A 16,094-nucleotide genomic window follows, 5' to 3' on the forward strand; every position below is an offset into this window, starting at 1 on the left:
CCTCGAGGGGGAAGACCCTCGCACCTCCTCGAACAGCGAGAACGCTCGCTGTCCGGCGACGTTGAAATGCTCTGTCGAAGTATCCAGTCGCCGAGAAGGTAGGACGACTACGTGTAGAGGCTAGCTCGCCGGCGGTGTACACCGGGAGCGAAAGAAGCGCGGAGGAGAAATCCGACGTTCTCCTTGCTGATTTTCTCCGGCGTAAATGCGACGCCGACGGGGCAAAAACAACGAACTTCACCACCGAGGAGGCTCGCCGACGTGAGGAAGGAGGCGGCGTCGGTGGTGGATCGCTCGCCGGTGAGGCTCGCCGACCGGAGAAGTCGCGAGGCGCGAAGGTGACGGCTGTGAGGGCTAGGGTTTGCAAAATTCGATTGGCGGCTGGGAGAGGAAGCTGTGCGCGTGAGAATAGGGGAGAGAGAGATTTGATGCTTTTTTTATACAGGATAATGTAATATTATATTATAATATTATATAATAATAATATTAATAATATTATTATAATTATCCTTATTGCATTTTTAGCTCGCACACGTGCATTCTTAGCTCGTACATGTCCTAGGGCAAAGTGAACGTTCTTCTTGGCTAAAATCGACGTTCCGGACGTATTGGCGCAGTCCGTTTCGTCATTCGGGGTCGTCCGAACCACCTTTTTCGACTATCGAGCCAAAAACGATAATTTTCATATTTTTTAATTCGTCTACGAAATTGTGACTCAACAAACGTCCGACTTAGGTGGGAACAACGATTCGGGCACGTTAACACGGTTTATCTTGTAATTCAGGATCGTTTGAGGCCGCTCAGACCACCTTTCCAACGATCGAGCTAAAAAGCAATAATTCGCGTATTTTAGGCTCGCCCACAAAGTCGTAGCTAACTGAACGTCCTTTCTAAGTAAAATAGACGTTCCGGACGTGATCGCGCAGTTCGTTTAGTCGTCCGGGGTCATCTGGACAACCTCGCTAATGATCAGGCCAATTCGAGCCAAAATCGCGCGTAACGCGCAACATAATATTTTTCGTCCCGATTGAACTCGTTTGACGTGCCAAATGCCGACCGACCTTCACATAAGTGAAAGCCATAGCCTAGCAGAATGAACCTGGCTACGTGCCCCTTAACACGTGCCGAAAAGGTCTCGGGTAAGTGTCTCGAGCCATCGGATGCTGCGGGGGAACCGTAGATCATCTTAAGCCGTGCAAGTGGACACCCTACACTCGTGACATCAAAAATTGATGCCAACAAGTGAGTGCTGTCCAAATGTTGTTGCCTTCGGGTCAATTGTTTTTGAGGTTTCTAGATTACATAACTTTATTTGATGAGTCCAAATCATGACTATGAAAAAAGTTCTCTCCTGCACATAAGAGTATGTGCTTCTGTCGGCCGGTTTATACTTCGGGAAGGGAAGGGTCGTTTTAAATTTGATTTAATATATATAAATTTTTGAAAAGTGAGACCGAGCGGATCTCACACATTTGATAGTTTAGATGGTTGAGCGCGATACTACAAACAGTACACTATTCCGAAGGATATGCATACAACTTGTTGGCAGACTTGACCACCTAAGCTAAAAGATCTGTGTCTGTGAAATCTTTTTATAAACCGACAAGTTCCCTTATGTAATACGAGAGTAAGCTGGGTTCTTAAGTTTCCTATAGAGGCAAACCCCTATAATTAATTATGTCTTAAATGATCGAAATCACTCAAGAAGATTCAATTAAGATCAATAGTTTTGCCTTCAAAATGACAAAGTTTAGGTTTCCAAGGATAAAATATGAGGAAATCAAAGGGGGGAAGACTCAAAATATGAACAGTTATTTTCTGGAGTCAACGGAGTGAAAGGTAGGGGATGTCATAGATCAAGGGAGAACCCTGGTGACTTTCCAACTATCCTACGATTGAACCTTAACTCTAAAGAGACATCCTACACCTCGTCGTCGTGGTCTCGATCGGCGCCCTTCGTCCGCTTGCTTCCGCGTTCCGCTTCTTGAAAAGACTACTCTAAGCTCCTTAGCAGATGGATTATAAGTTCATTATTGTGGTGTGTATCAATGTATAATTATTGGGTCAGTGGCTTGCTACGGGATACTTCCTAAACCAGGTGTCTTACTGGCCTATAACCCAAAAGTCTCCTGCAAGTCTGTAGAAACAACATGAGTTATGAAAGGGAAGATGTGATGTAACATAGTAAACAGTAAATGGTAATATTGAAGACATGAATTATGTGTACATGCAGTAAAATGTGCAGTAGCAAAAGTAAACGCTATAAATGTAGAACAAACCTGTATACCTGACAGGTCGAAGACTCTTGAAAAAACTTGAGAAAAAGCGGCAGAGGACCCACAATAACTCGAAGAAAACCGTCGAAAACACGGGGAAAATTCGGAGAAAATCATGAGTATTCTACAAAGTTTTTGATAAAACCGCAGAAAAACACACAAAAATCCGAAGAAAGAAAGAAAGTCGTAAGCATTAGGGTTGGGCTAGGCTTAGATTTAGGTATTCTCGAGGGACTCCGAAGGCAACTATCAGTCACCCGTATGTATAGAGTTCGACTTTTAACTAGAGGACATTCAACTAGAAATATGTCCTACTATACCAACTTAGGAGGGTACTTTCTAGCCCAATACCGGCAATTGACAAGTGGACAATCAAATTATATTATTTAAAATTTATATTTTAGTATGCATATAGACTTCATGCATGCAAGAAAAGTATTGTCAATTTTGGTAGTTAAAATACTTTAAAAAATAGTGTATTTGTTCTTATCATTTCTTTTTTTTATAAAAATATGATTGTCCACAAGTCGATCGAACTGTTATGCCGGGACCACCGACAACCTAAAAAGGCAATGGTGCCCTACTAGCTTGGTGTCGGTGAATAATATTGTCATCCTACATTTCACCAGGTCCCTGGATTGGGTCCCGATGTCGTATGATGAAATATTATTCCGCTCTAACACTAAATGCCTTTATCATCAAGACCCAACATACGACTTTGCTTGATGATTTCACATATAACCTCAGCTATACGTACGCCCTTATGTTTCAGATATAAACGCCTAAATCTCAAACCAAGAAGCAAGGAAAATGAACCGAAAAGCAAGAAATGCAAAAGAAGACTTCCCCGCCTACAAAGTTAATTTAGAAAGAAAGACCAAAGTGGTAGGAGGGCTAGCCTAAAACATCCAACCGGTGAGACTCCTTGAAGGAGCAATGAGATGGGCACACTCCCCGATGCTAGCAAAGAACAACCCCAAAATACACAATTTAGAGACTCCCAAGCTATTCCTAAACCTTTCTCAAATATCAAAAGATTTTCTTTTCTCTCTTTTTTTTATTGCAATCAATGCAACCCGCAGAATTGGGCCTTGAAACAGCTCCAAATATTTAACAAATCATTCCTCTAAAAGAGGCATTTGAATTCTTCCAAACATAAGGATTAAAGCATTCCAATTCACAAAGATTAAAGCATTCAATTCCACTCTAAATTAGAGCTTCCATGAGGTATGAGTCCAACGCAACACAAAGGAATCCGAACAGGTGCCTACGGCTAGGAACAACAGGGGAACCGGCCCAACCCTCAAATAGGTGCTCTCGGGTAGGGCTAATAAAGAAGCCACCTAGCCGACACAAAAATGGACCATCTAGATGCTCTCGGGTGGGGGAAACAAGAAATAAATGACCAAATTAGGTGACCACAGCTAAGGGGCGAAGGCAGCCACCATCAACGAGCTCACGGGCAAGGGAAGCCAGGGAGCAGACCAAACCCAAGCCAACGCCAGACATGCTCACGGGCAGGGACAACACAGAGGGCCAGCTGATCCCCAAACAAACACCGAACATGCTCACAGGTAGGGATAACAAAGAGGGCAAATCAGGCCCAAGCAACACACCCAACAGATTCACAGGTAGGGACGCAAACAAAGGGGAGCGACCAACTAACACCCAAGCCAATATCCAACATACTCACAGACAAAGACAACAGTAAAGCCAACGTCCCCAACACAAAAATCCATAGGCAAGGGCTTACGATCAGGAGAAATGAGGGGGAGCCACCAACCCCAACGCAAAGAGGCAAACCTCACCAACCCCAACGCAAAGAGGCAACCCGCAAGCCGGTACGCTCTCGGGTAGGAGCAGCAAAGGGGAGGCCACCCGCCCCAATACAATGACAGCCACAAACAGGAAGACTCACGGCCAGGAAGAGCAACACACGACCCCAAAACAAGGCTTCTAAGAGCTTGATAACAAACATCACCAACTACAGGTGTCTCGAACAAGGGGAGCAGCAAAGAACAAAGCAAAATCTCCTAAAACAAACCTTTTCAAAAGCTCCAAAAAGACGACCTTTCATCCAACATATGATTTAGCTAGAGGGGCAACAATAGAGAATATAACCAAGACCCAAAACCAACTGCTCATAACACAAAACAGATTCCAGCTTGTATTCGAACAGGAGCAGCAACATAAGGAGCAAAACCGAGCCACCAAAACGAGTTCCAAGGGCTTTAAGGGGCTTTAAAAACTAAATTTTTTATGCAACACATGCTTCGAAGGAAAGGGGGGAGCTAGGAAATAAAATCGAGCCATCGAAACAAGCCCCAAAAGCTTTAAAAGACTAATTCTCCATCCAACTTGTATTTCGAACAAGAAAGACAACCAAAGGTACCTCCTTTTCTTTCTTTTTTTTTTTGAAAGCTTTTAATAAGAAAATTAAACATGCCAATGTCATCCAACGTGTAGTTTGAATAGGAGAGTAACATGAAGTAGGGAAACAAAAATTAGCCCCCAAGAGTAAAATTTTCTCTCAGCATGCATTTCGAACAGGGGGAAATAACAGTAAACAGAGAAACACAAGCAACCCTCCCCACTGCCAATCTTCCTTTCAACAGTAAATCGACTCAGCAGGGAGAAAAGAGAGAAGGCCACAACCTTTAGTATACTGGTACAGAGATAATAAAAGCATAAGGAGATGACTTGCATGTACACAGGGATTAAAACATGCTTTATATAAACTACTATCTCAACTAAAAACATAGAGCATTTAAAGCAGACCCAACAGAAACATTAAAGGCTTAGTAATCGGTAGCAACGCCATTATGAAATACTAGTTAAGACAAAACAAAGCCTTATACATGTGTTCCCCTATTTTAACGTCTCCAGCATGTGTCTAGCAGGGAAGAAGAGCAGAAGAGAAGAAACATACCTTGCTCGGACTTCTGTAATCAACAAAAGAAAACCACAACGCTCCCAAACTTCAAGCTCACAAGCAAAGCCACAACACTCCCAAACTTCAAGCTCACGAGCACCTAGCTGAGAAACGATTCTCGCAGAGTCTCTCCCAAGCTCCCAAAATTCATAACCTCACAGCAAACCCCCCCACCATCCTTTTATACACGCATAAGAGAGGAAAGAAAAGAAATGAAACTACCCTAAGGGGAGGCCAACCCATCGCTCGTCCCAGCAGAAAGAAAAAACACCGCAACAAGGCTATAGAGGAATGATCTATCAGGAAGGAGGAGGATTGCCACATTCGTGTCTCAGTGAACAAGAGCACCAAGTCAACCTACTATGAATGGATTCCCGCTCAGCTAGACGAAGCGAAAGAAACTTCGGGAAGCCGCAGCTCGGGCAGAGGATGTCGAGAGAGGCGAGGTCAACTGCTCGTTACGCGAAGAGAGGGGACCAACAAGAGGGAAGGCGCGGCTAGGGCTAAATCCGGAGACTGAACTAAGGGGAGCCGTGAGCTCCAGGAGAGGAGCTTAATCGGGGATGGACCAAGGGCCGCCCCAAATGAGGGATTTAAGTCGTAATAAAGAGACCCCCCTCCCCCCATTGGCTATATAATGCGAAATACACTCCCCCTAAGATGCAAATAATATTTAAATTTCCTCGATTTGTGCACTCCTTGCTTGTGCTCAAAATCATATCGAACTGGGAGTCCTTCCTAACTAAAGTCGACGTTCCAGACGTGCCGACGCAGTTCATTTTGTTATCCAGGGTCGCCCAGACTACTTCATCGACGGTCAGGTAGAAAACACGTCAAATTCAAATTCCTTTAAAATTATCGCTCGTGATCGATCGTGAAGCCTCCTACAAGTGCAAGAGACGTGAATTTCAATAATTGTGTGCATCAACTTGTGAATCGTGAGTGTGCGCGGACGACACGATGGATTTCCTAAGGTTTTAGCTTTTGCAGGCACTCGACTCGAGCTTCGTCGTGCTGGTTTTAATCGACTCAACTAAGCGTTGAGGATTTCGAACCGGTCACATGAAACTGCGAGGAGTCGAGAAGTGACTTGGATCTCTCGTTGGTGCGGGTCCCAGTCTAGTCATCTAAGGAAGTCGGTAGGAAACCCTAAGGCTAGATCGTAGGCTCTAAGAAGAAGAAGAGACCTCACCAAAAATGAGGTCAACATGCTCTCGTGATTTAAATAATATATATAATATTGTATTTGTGCGTTCTCCAGTATTCACACTTTTGTATTGCATTCTATATTTGTAATAGTTTTTATCATGAATGCATTGCTTGATATGAATAGAGTGTACTTCATCTTGTTGATATTTGTATTTTTCAGGCATTTTTTGTTGTCAGAGTAAATAATAATAGTATGCTGACTGATACTGGACTGATGAGACCCAATGTTATTGATTTAGTTGCATCCCCCCCTTTTTGTTTGGTTGATATTCTTAATTGGCCAAAGTTTGACGGTAACATAGCTAAAATCGAATTCTCAATATTTGTCATCTTGCTTCTGATTGATACTACAGTAAAATTTTGTACCATCGTTTTTCTTTTGGGCAAGAGTGGCAAATGAATATACTAATGTTGAAATTTGCCAAATAAATGGCTTTCATCTGCTAGGTTTGTGCTAACATACAAAAATGAGAAAGCAAATAAATCTTGAATTTTTCTTGAAATACCTTAATGGAAGATTTACGTAGATACCACCTGATTCTTATACATTTACATATCTATCATCTAAAATTTAGTTTTTACACAAATGCCACCTTACCAATGCATGAAAAAGTGCATTTCACTTTTGAAGTTAAAATAGTGTTGTTTTTGATGTGCTATGAAAATTTTGGGTGGTGTAAATGTAAAAAAACTAAATTTAGGTATTAGATATGTTAATACACGAGAATTGTGCGGCAAATATGTAAATGCCCCTACCTTAAATGTGCAATTCATGTGATAGATTTTGTGTATCCGATGTTTCCTCTCTGTAACTCAGAAGTCACCATTGCCACATCAAGGATAATATTAAAAAGAAAAATGGGTGTGGTTGCCTAATGTACTGTTGAAATATAGCTTGGTGCCAATATCTCTATGTTTTACCATCCCTTGATGAGCAGGAAGCAAACAGAAACTGGCGCCAGTATAGTTACTGGAACCCGTTATGTTAGAGGGGGCGGTGTTCATGGCTGGAATCTTATGCGCAAATTGACTAGCAGAGGAGCTAATGTATTGGCGCAGACATTTTTATGGCCTGGTGTGTCAGATCTTACTGGATCATTTAGGTATGTCCTTTTAGTTAGAGGGGCCAAGTTTCTCTTTGAGCTTTAAGCTCCTGATGCATGACTTGATTATCTTGTGCAGGCTTTATAAGAAATCTGTTCTTGAAGATGTCTTGGGCTCCGTCGTAAGTAAAGGATATGTATTTCAGATGGAGATTATTGTCCGAGCCAGCAGGAAAGGCTATCATATTGAAGAAGTATGTGTTTTGCTTTATATTTTTAGTTCTTTGATTGTTGCAATGATTAGAGAGAAAGAGACGATAGTTTGGTTGTATACAACAAATGATGGAAGATACAATAGTAAGACACTTCATAAAATTAGTATGGTATAATTAGGAAGAAAAAGAGAAAAATAACATTGTTTGGTTCATCATGCTTCACTAAGCAGTTAAATTTTTTTCTTAGAATGATAAGTAATAAGTTGTAAAGTGTGGCTTGAATCATTGACTTGAGTGAAATGACTTTCTTCTTCAACCATTACGCCACCGATAATTTATCCTTCATAGGGATAATTTGGTAATGAGGATATCTTTTTTCAGCTCATGCAAATTCCTCTTACGTTCAAGACCTTGAACTCATGATTTGATGGTTTAAGAGAAAGCACCCAACCAATTAGCCAAGTGGGCTACACAATTGGATTATTAGGATTCATAAATTTGATCCTAAATAGTTGGGACTAAGATGATGATGATGCAACAAACGTTGAACTAGTTAATACTTTTGGCTTATTATAATGCAATGACTACTCAACTAGTTAATGCTTTTGGCTCATTATAATGCAACCTTTGTAAGACCGATTTGGAGGCCTTGTCAGCCTATTATTGCTGATTGTTTATCAGAACAAGTTACTGATTGACTCTCTCCTCTATTTTCTGTAGGTTCCAATAACATTTGTGGACAGAGTTTATGGAACTTCCAAACTGGGAGGGTCTGAAATAGTTGAATACCTCAAAGGCCTCATTTACTTGCTTTTCACAACATAATTTGGAGGATAATTGAAGGAATACTGCCAGATTATTTTTTTCTTACTGGTATATACTTCTTTCCCCTTGAACTCGTGCACGTTCAACTGTTTTTGGTTTTGTTGCATACGTTTAATGGTCACTAGCATAAAAAAATAGTCTGTTGTAGTTGTTGTCAAATTATTTTTTTCTACTTATTGCATAGATTTGCAAACTTATACATTTGTTCTCTAGATGTTAAAATTCCTTTTTTTAAAATGTTAAAATACTTCTGCATGCAGAGAGAAAAACCGCTAGGCACCTTTTCTAAAGCCAAATATCAATGTGTATTGCACATATGCATCAAGTTAATAGACTAATTGAAGGATCCATGCACACTCACGGTCCGACCAGGGGTTGAACAAACTGTCGGACGGCGGGAAATAAAATTTCAATATTCATTCTCTATAAATAATATTTTACAAATAAAAGATGCACCAATCAATTTAAATTAAAGTAATATATTTAAATTTACCTTGTTACTGATTGTTTGCGTCTTCTATAAATATTTTTCATTTCTATCGTTCATCTTTTAATAACTTAATTGGATTGAAAAATTAATTTAAAATGATAATAAATTAAACAAATCAGTGAATGCTTATATTCCTAAACTATAACAATACAAAAAAAAAAAAAAAAACAAAATAAAAATTTAGTTAGCTTCTTTATAAATCAATATAAACATTTAATATGCTATTTAAATAGTCTACATCAGTATCATATCAACATTATTTTATATTTATACAATAGTCACAGGAGCAACGTCTAAAAATTATGTAAATTTAGATATATCAATATCAATATCTTTTTTTATATACATGGACGAGCACTTTGTTGTTCTCCACTAGTAACGTCAAGGGATGACTCCACGATAGTTAATCATACACATGCATACATCAAATGTAAATCAATTTTTAATAAAGAATTTTCATTTCTCATTCGCATGGTAGACAATTCAGTCAATAATGATGTGCACACATCATTTCTTCAATATGAACAAAAATTCAATAGAATTCAAAATCATGATTTTTGTAATAATTTTAATATAACTAATGATAGTACCAATAAATGCATTTGGTCTAGAAGAAATAAAAAAACACCATAGTATAATAACATGAGTACTCACCTCGATCATTGATGATTTTAATCGTTCTTTTCACTTATCTTCAACAAGAAATCTAAAGTAAGTACATAATTATTATTATTAATTTTTATATGTTAATCTTATTATTAAAAATCAATTTGCCTTAATTTGACCTTTAGATTTATCATATTATTTTATTATTATTATACAAATTATTATCTTCATTTACTTATTTCTTTTAAACTATTTAAGCTTAATAAAATATTGATAATAAAGCTGGTTTAACTTTATAGTTACTTATGCAATTTATATATTTTCTAATAGTCCTAAATATTTACATTTATATTTATATTTATATTGTGTAACAATTTATTATTAAATAAACAATTGAGTTTAAATAAAAATCAAACCCTAATTGTTCTTGCTATAAAATTTCTTTCGCTTAAAACTTGATTTAATTAAACCTTATTATTAATAACTAATAATTAATAATATGTTAAATTCATAAATTAAAGCTTATAAAACCTTACCTTCGGGCTAACCCACGCAGGCTTTTTCTTCCTCGCCACTTCTTCGCACAGTACCGCTCTAAGCTCGATAGAACTCCTCTAATCAAACTCCAAGCACACATCGACACTAAACATGAGATCTTCATCTTCGTCTCGCTTACTGCTAGTGTCAATCTAGCTTGAGACCTTCTCACTTTTGTAAGCTCGAGGGAATGGAAGGAAATATTCGCAGGTAAGCCACACATTACCTCTTCCTCGATTCGGCTAGGGCTTGCATTGATTCGCACTGCTAAGTATGTTGCTTCTTCCCGTGGCTTCGGTGCCTACCTTTGAACACAAAGAAACTCGTAGCATCTACTTCAACAACTTATTCTCCTTCCTTTCTTCCTCTACTTTCTGACCACACTCCGAAGCTCGTCTTACACTCGATTTATAAAGCGAATTCCCCTTTTCGACTTCTCTGCCGTCTGCATGCTAGTTAAGCTTCTTTATAAATCAATATAAACATTTAGCATATTATTTAAATATTCTATACTAATATCATATCAATATCATTTCATATCTATACAACCGTCACATGGGCAACGTCTAAAAATTGTGTCAATTAAGACATCAATATCAATAATCTTTTCTATATACGTGTACATGTACTTTAGTATTTCTCACTAGTACCATCAATGGGTGACTTCATCGTAGTCAATCATGCACATGTAAAATTTAATAAAAATATCACTTTCTAATAAAATAATATTCATTTGTCATTTGCATAATAGTCAAATAATTCAATAATGATGTGCACACATATTATTCCTATATTATGAACTAAAATTCAATAGAATTAAAAATCATAGTTTGCAATAATTTCAATATAACTAATGATGATACTAATAAATGCATTTGGTATAGAAAAAATAAAATATTACCATAGTAAAAAAACATGCGTGCTCACCTCAATCATTGATGATTCTAAGTGTTCTCTTCACTTATCTCCAATGAAAAACTTAAAAGTCAAGTGCATAATTATTATTAATTTATTATATGTTACTTCTATAATTAAAAAATAATTTTCCTTAATTTGGCCCTTTGATATATCATATTATTTTATTATTATTATTTATTTTAAATAATTTAAGCAAAATAAAATATTGATAATAAACTTGGTTTAACTTTCTAGTTACTTATGTATGTTATATCTTTTCTAATAGACTTATATGCCTACATTTATATGTATATTGAGTAACAATTTAATTATTAAATAAATAATTGAACTTAAACAAAAATCAAACTCCAATTGTTCTTTGTGTAAAATTTCTTTTAGCTTAAAACCCAATTTATTTAAACCTTACTATTAATAACTAATAATTAATAATATATTAAATTTATAAATTAAAGTTTATAAAGCCTTACCTTCGGTTTAACCCATGCAAAGCCACACAATTGTTCCTTCCTCGCTTCGCCTTCGCACAGTACTGTTCGAAGCTCCACAGAACTCCTGCAATCAAACTCCAAGCGCACAGACTTCCTCTCGTTTTCTTCTTCAAGCACAAGGATCCTTCCTACTGCTGAACTCAACATTACACGCGAGATCTACATCTTCCTCTCGCTTGCTGCTTGCGACAATCTACAGAGCCGCTCCAGGCCTTATCATTCTGTAAGCTCGAGGAAATGTTCGTAGGTAAGCCGCACGTCACCTCTTTCTCCTTCCCTCTCGATTTTGATCGGCTAGGGCTCTGATTGACCCGAACAGCTGAATTTGTTGCTTCCTTCCGTGGCTTCGATGCCTACCTTTGCACGCAAAGAACCCAACAGCATCTACTTCGACAACTTTTTTCTCCTTCCTTTCTTCCTCTACTTGTTGACTGCATCTCCGAGCTCCCGTCTCACAGTTGATTTATAGAGCGAATTGCCCTCTTCGGTTTCTCTACTGTTCGCTTCCTCTTCCGGACTTCTCGCTTCTTATCTTTTCAGTTCGACTGTCCAACCCTTCAGTTCATCTTCCCCGATTCTTCATTTCCTCTCCCCCCAACTGAAACTGGAGTGTCACATGCATAATTAAATGGACACATATAGCACTAGTTGGAATACTTGAAAGGAGGAAGATAAAAAAAAAATTATTCCTATTAATGAAAAATTTAATGTACATATAAAGATGAACATCTGAGATCCTTCTTGTCTTTTTAGGTCAATATGCAATTTTTATGTCTTCTTTTTTCGGATTAGAAATTCACTTTTTACATTTTGAATTTGATTTCTATACATTCAAATCCCCAACTACTGTTCTGGAGGTAATTTTCGTTGGATTTCAGCAATCTTTACCTAAATTAAAGGAGAAAAAGCATGTCGACAGTTTTAAGGGAGTTTCAATTTTCAAAATATAATGGGGAATTTCTTTAAACTCTTAAAACGCAAGTCATTAAAACTTGTTATAAAATGAAAAATATTTATCGTGAACTTTTATATTTGACTCTGAGTTTTTAAAAAAATGGATGAAAATGAGTGTTAGATTTATAAATAGCAATGTTGGAGTGCTGCGAATATGTTTGCCACTTACAATTTACAAGATTTGGAGTATTTTCAAACCTTTTGAAATCATCGTCAGAATTATCTATTTCGAGTTTGAACAATCTCTTATTCAGCTCAGCTTGATTTGTTTTGCAGCTCTGCTTTTGCATAATCTGAACACCACTGTAAGATCTCGTTGCCTTTAGTCAGCTTAGAACATCAATGATATGCTCCCACCAGTAATAGTTGCGCTAATGAAATGATGAGTTGTTTGTAGCACTAAATATCCCTCACAAAATGGAACTTTTCTCTACAGAAATGGAGTTCTAAGATTATTTTGTTTATTTTAAATCTATTTTCTTCTTTATCAGAATTATTGTGGCTTGCACTTAAATCATATCGGCAAACCATAATTGACGCCGGTTTGTCTCATTATAATGAACAAATCCATTCTATGATTGTGCTTGGTAACCATTGTGATTTGGTGATGGCAAAATGTGATCTATCAATAAAAGTTTTATTATGAGTGATTATATCATCATTTTTTTCTATTTTCCAATTCAATTGTGCTCCAATATTGAGAGCTAAAGAGGGAAAAAAAAAAGTCTTTGGAAATCATCACAACAACATTAAACCAGGGCTCAACCTAGGTTTAAATCGGCCAATCAGTCCCTCAAAATCTATAAACAATTATCAAATGTTATTTTAAACCCTAAACCATAATAAACAATTCTCAAACCTTATTTTTTCATATTTAGAACTAGAAGAATTAGACGTTCATGGAGAATTTTGTAGTTCTAATTTTGTATAGAAGGCCACACCTAATTGTTGATGGATCTATCACACACTCATCGAACAATGTTGCTTGACATTTGTAATAAATCAATGTCAGCTAATTGTTGGTTTCTGATTAATCTCTACAATTTGATGTCAACTACTATCTTTTGTAGCCAACTGGTATTAATTGATTGATGCTCCTTAATCGATGTTCATTTATTATTGATATTGATTATTGTCCCACAATACTAATGTTCATCGTGCCCCTCATCTTCACTGACGTTCACCTTCAAACATCCAATTCTCAAAAGTAGCCATCATCCTTTGTGAGTCATTGTCTTTCATCATAAATTTATGCCAACTACTTTTCATTGACTTTTACACTTCTAAGTCTCTAATAGTCTAAGATATCGAAGAGAAGGATTTACCAAATATTTTCTGATTTTAATTGGATTGTATGAGGGATCGGCTTTAAGCTCATATCTTTTTGTTTTAGTTATGGATGCTTTTATTGGACATTTATAGGAGGATGTATCTTGGTGTATGCTTTTTGCTCATAATATCCTTCTTGTGGATAAGACTAGAGAAAATGTTCATGAAAAACTTGAATTATGGAGTTCTACATTGGAGTCTAAAACTAAATACATGGAATGTAATTAGTAGTAGTAACTATAATAATAGTTGTAATTATGGGTGATCAAATCTCTAAAAGGTGTGAACGTTTTAGATGTCTCGGGTCTATTGTTCAAAGTAATAGTGATAGAGATGGAATAGTGATATAGATGGGGATGTTATTAATAGAATTTAAGTTGGATGGTTCAAGCGGACGAATGCATCTGGTCTATTGCGTGATAGAAAAGTGATGTGTAAGCATATAAGGAAAATTTTAGAAGAAGGCGGCGAGACCTGCAATGCTTTATGGCCTAGCATGTTTGCCTATAAAAGCGAGGCATAAAATTAAGTGTCACTGGGATGAGAATACTCCGGTGGATGAGTGGATTTACACTTGAAGATAAAATGTGAAATAAATACATGTAAAAGTGTTGGAGTAACTCAAGTGACAAACAAGATTAGAGTCACCTAAGATGGCTTAGTCACATTAAATGCTAATCATTTCATGAACCATTCACGAGAGAAAAAACATTTGATTTTAGAGGTTGACCAATAAATACTTTGATATGGTATATAAAATAATTCTAATTTATTAGAATTAAATGAAAGTATGATACTCAATAGAACACAATGAAAAAACAAGGATCCATGCAGCCGACCCCGCTTAGTGGGATACGGCTTTTGTTATAGTTGTTGTATGTATAAAGCAATCTCAGTCAAAATCTATCAAGATTTATATCTAAGTTAAACAAAACTAGCAAAAAGCAAACAAAATATCACAAACATACATTTTTTCAATAACAATAATAAGCTTGAAACTGATCTTCCCCAAACTAACAAATCCCTTTCAATTCTTCATCGCCAGGACTCTTCTAAGCCTTCGTCTTCCAATATCTGGCCTTCTCAAACCCATTCTTACAAAGCTGATAATCCTCAAACGCCTGCTCTATCTCTTCGCGCGTATTCATGACGAACGGCCCGTATTGAACCACTGGCTCATTCAACGGCTGCCCTGCAATGAGCATGAACCTCAACTCTCCCCCGGATTTGTTCCACACCCTCACCCCATCCCCATTGCTTAAAACCAGAGTGTGGTGGCTCGAAACAGGGGAGGAGCTTTCGTCGCCGAAGACACCCTCGCCCTGTATGATGTAGGCGAATGCGTTCCAACCTTCAGGGATGAGTTGGTGGAGCTGAGCTCCGGGATTCATGGTGAAGTCCAGATACATGGTCGGAGTTCGGGTGTAGATGGGAGACCGCACGCCGAATGCTTCCCCTGCTATTATGCGGACGTCGACGCCATTTTTGGTGACTCTGTTTATGTCCTTGCTTTGGAGCTCCTGGTACTTTGGTTCTATCCTGAAAGCCATTTAATTTTCAGCAAAGAAATAATCAAATAACTCATAAGATGAATAAAGATGATTTATTTATTGCTTACATCTTCTCTTTGGAGGAGAGATTGATCCAGAGCTGGAGCCCCTTGTTGACGGTATTGCCGACCGGCATTTCCGAGTGGAGGATTCCTCTTCCAGCAGTCATCCACTGCAGAAGAAAAAAATGAATAATTAATCAATAAACCATATAACTTTATTTGATTTTTCTTTTAGTTTATCAGCTTGTAGAATGTTTACAGAACAAACCTGGAGATCGCCGGGTCCGATAATCCCCTTATGGCCGGCAAAATCTTCGTGAGCGAGATTTCCCTGTGTTGCAGTAAGCATTCCGGCAATATCATTAGGTTAAATCAATTCTAAGAACTTCTGCGCATTTGGCAAGAATACGCGATAGCAGTTCTTCTAATTTCTTCATTAAAAAAAGAGAAGCTCGGTAACATTTGATTTCTTGTCTGGATGACAGAAATGCGTATTACCTCTAAGACGTAAGTTACAGTCTCGAATCCTCTATGAGGATGATCGGGGAAACCGGCAGGAGGAGAAACTGTTCACAGATTGGGACACAGATTGGGACAGAAATTAGCAGAAATAGATACTAAGTTAAAAAGAGGAGGAAGGAAGAAAAGAGACTTACAAGAGGCAAAATCCAGAAGTAAGAATGGATCGAAATTCCTAAGCTCCGGCCTGGTGAGGGAAAC

At 37.7% G+C, this 16,094-nt stretch overlaps 3 protein-coding genes across 5 annotated transcripts in view; 2 read left to right on the plus strand and 1 right to left on the minus strand.

Annotated features, from left to right (window-relative positions):
• LOC110028185 (probable dolichol-phosphate mannosyltransferase) overlaps nt 1-2,395 on the plus strand; it is a gene marked incomplete at its 5' end in the record, with an annotated part of 27,991 nt that extends 25,596 nt beyond the window's left edge. Inside the window, 2 exon segments of the mRNA XM_020729929.1 lie at nt 88-396; nt 2,295-2,395. Of these exon segments, the coding sequence (XP_020585588.1) occupies nt 88-396; nt 2,295-2,395 (410 nt within the window).
• Nucleotides 2,396-7,173: 4,778 nt separating this feature from the next.
• Nucleotides 7,174-13,084, plus strand: LOC110028190 (probable dolichol-phosphate mannosyltransferase). Of its 2 annotated transcripts, none has more exons than XM_020729934.1 (4): nt 7,174-7,520; nt 7,600-7,714; nt 8,396-8,548; nt 12,753-13,084. In XM_020729934.1, exons 1-3 carry the CDS (start codon nt 7,330-7,332, stop codon nt 8,498-8,500), a joined length of 411 nt encoding a protein of 136 aa, XP_020585593.1. In that variant the 5' UTR covers nt 7,174-7,329; the 3' UTR covers nt 8,501-8,548; nt 12,753-13,084. The 2 variants fall into 2 exon arrangements, with proteins under 2 accessions (XP_020585593.1, XP_020585592.1); XM_020729933.1 differs by having other exon boundaries at nt 7,176-7,520; nt 12,770-13,084.
• On the minus strand, nt 11,550-16,080 carry LOC110028187 (pirin-like protein; the record flags this gene model as incomplete). Of its 2 annotated transcripts, XR_002294411.1 has the most annotated exon segments (6): nt 11,550-12,143; nt 14,791-15,361; nt 15,441-15,544; nt 15,643-15,705; nt 15,873-15,940; nt 16,031-16,080. XR_002294411.1 is itself a non-coding variant. In XM_020729931.1 (5 exon segments), coding segments are annotated over 5 exon segments (772 nt in total), but the record flags the coding sequence as incomplete, so codon positions are not given.
• Between the last annotated feature and the right edge of the window lie 14 nt (nt 16,081-16,094).

Source organism: Phalaenopsis equestris, unplaced genomic scaffold, assembly GCF_001263595.1.
Source record: "Phalaenopsis equestris unplaced genomic scaffold, ASM126359v1 Scaffold000503, whole genome shotgun sequence".
In the NCBI taxonomy this organism is placed as follows: domain Eukaryota; kingdom Viridiplantae; phylum Streptophyta; class Magnoliopsida; order Asparagales; family Orchidaceae; genus Phalaenopsis; species Phalaenopsis equestris.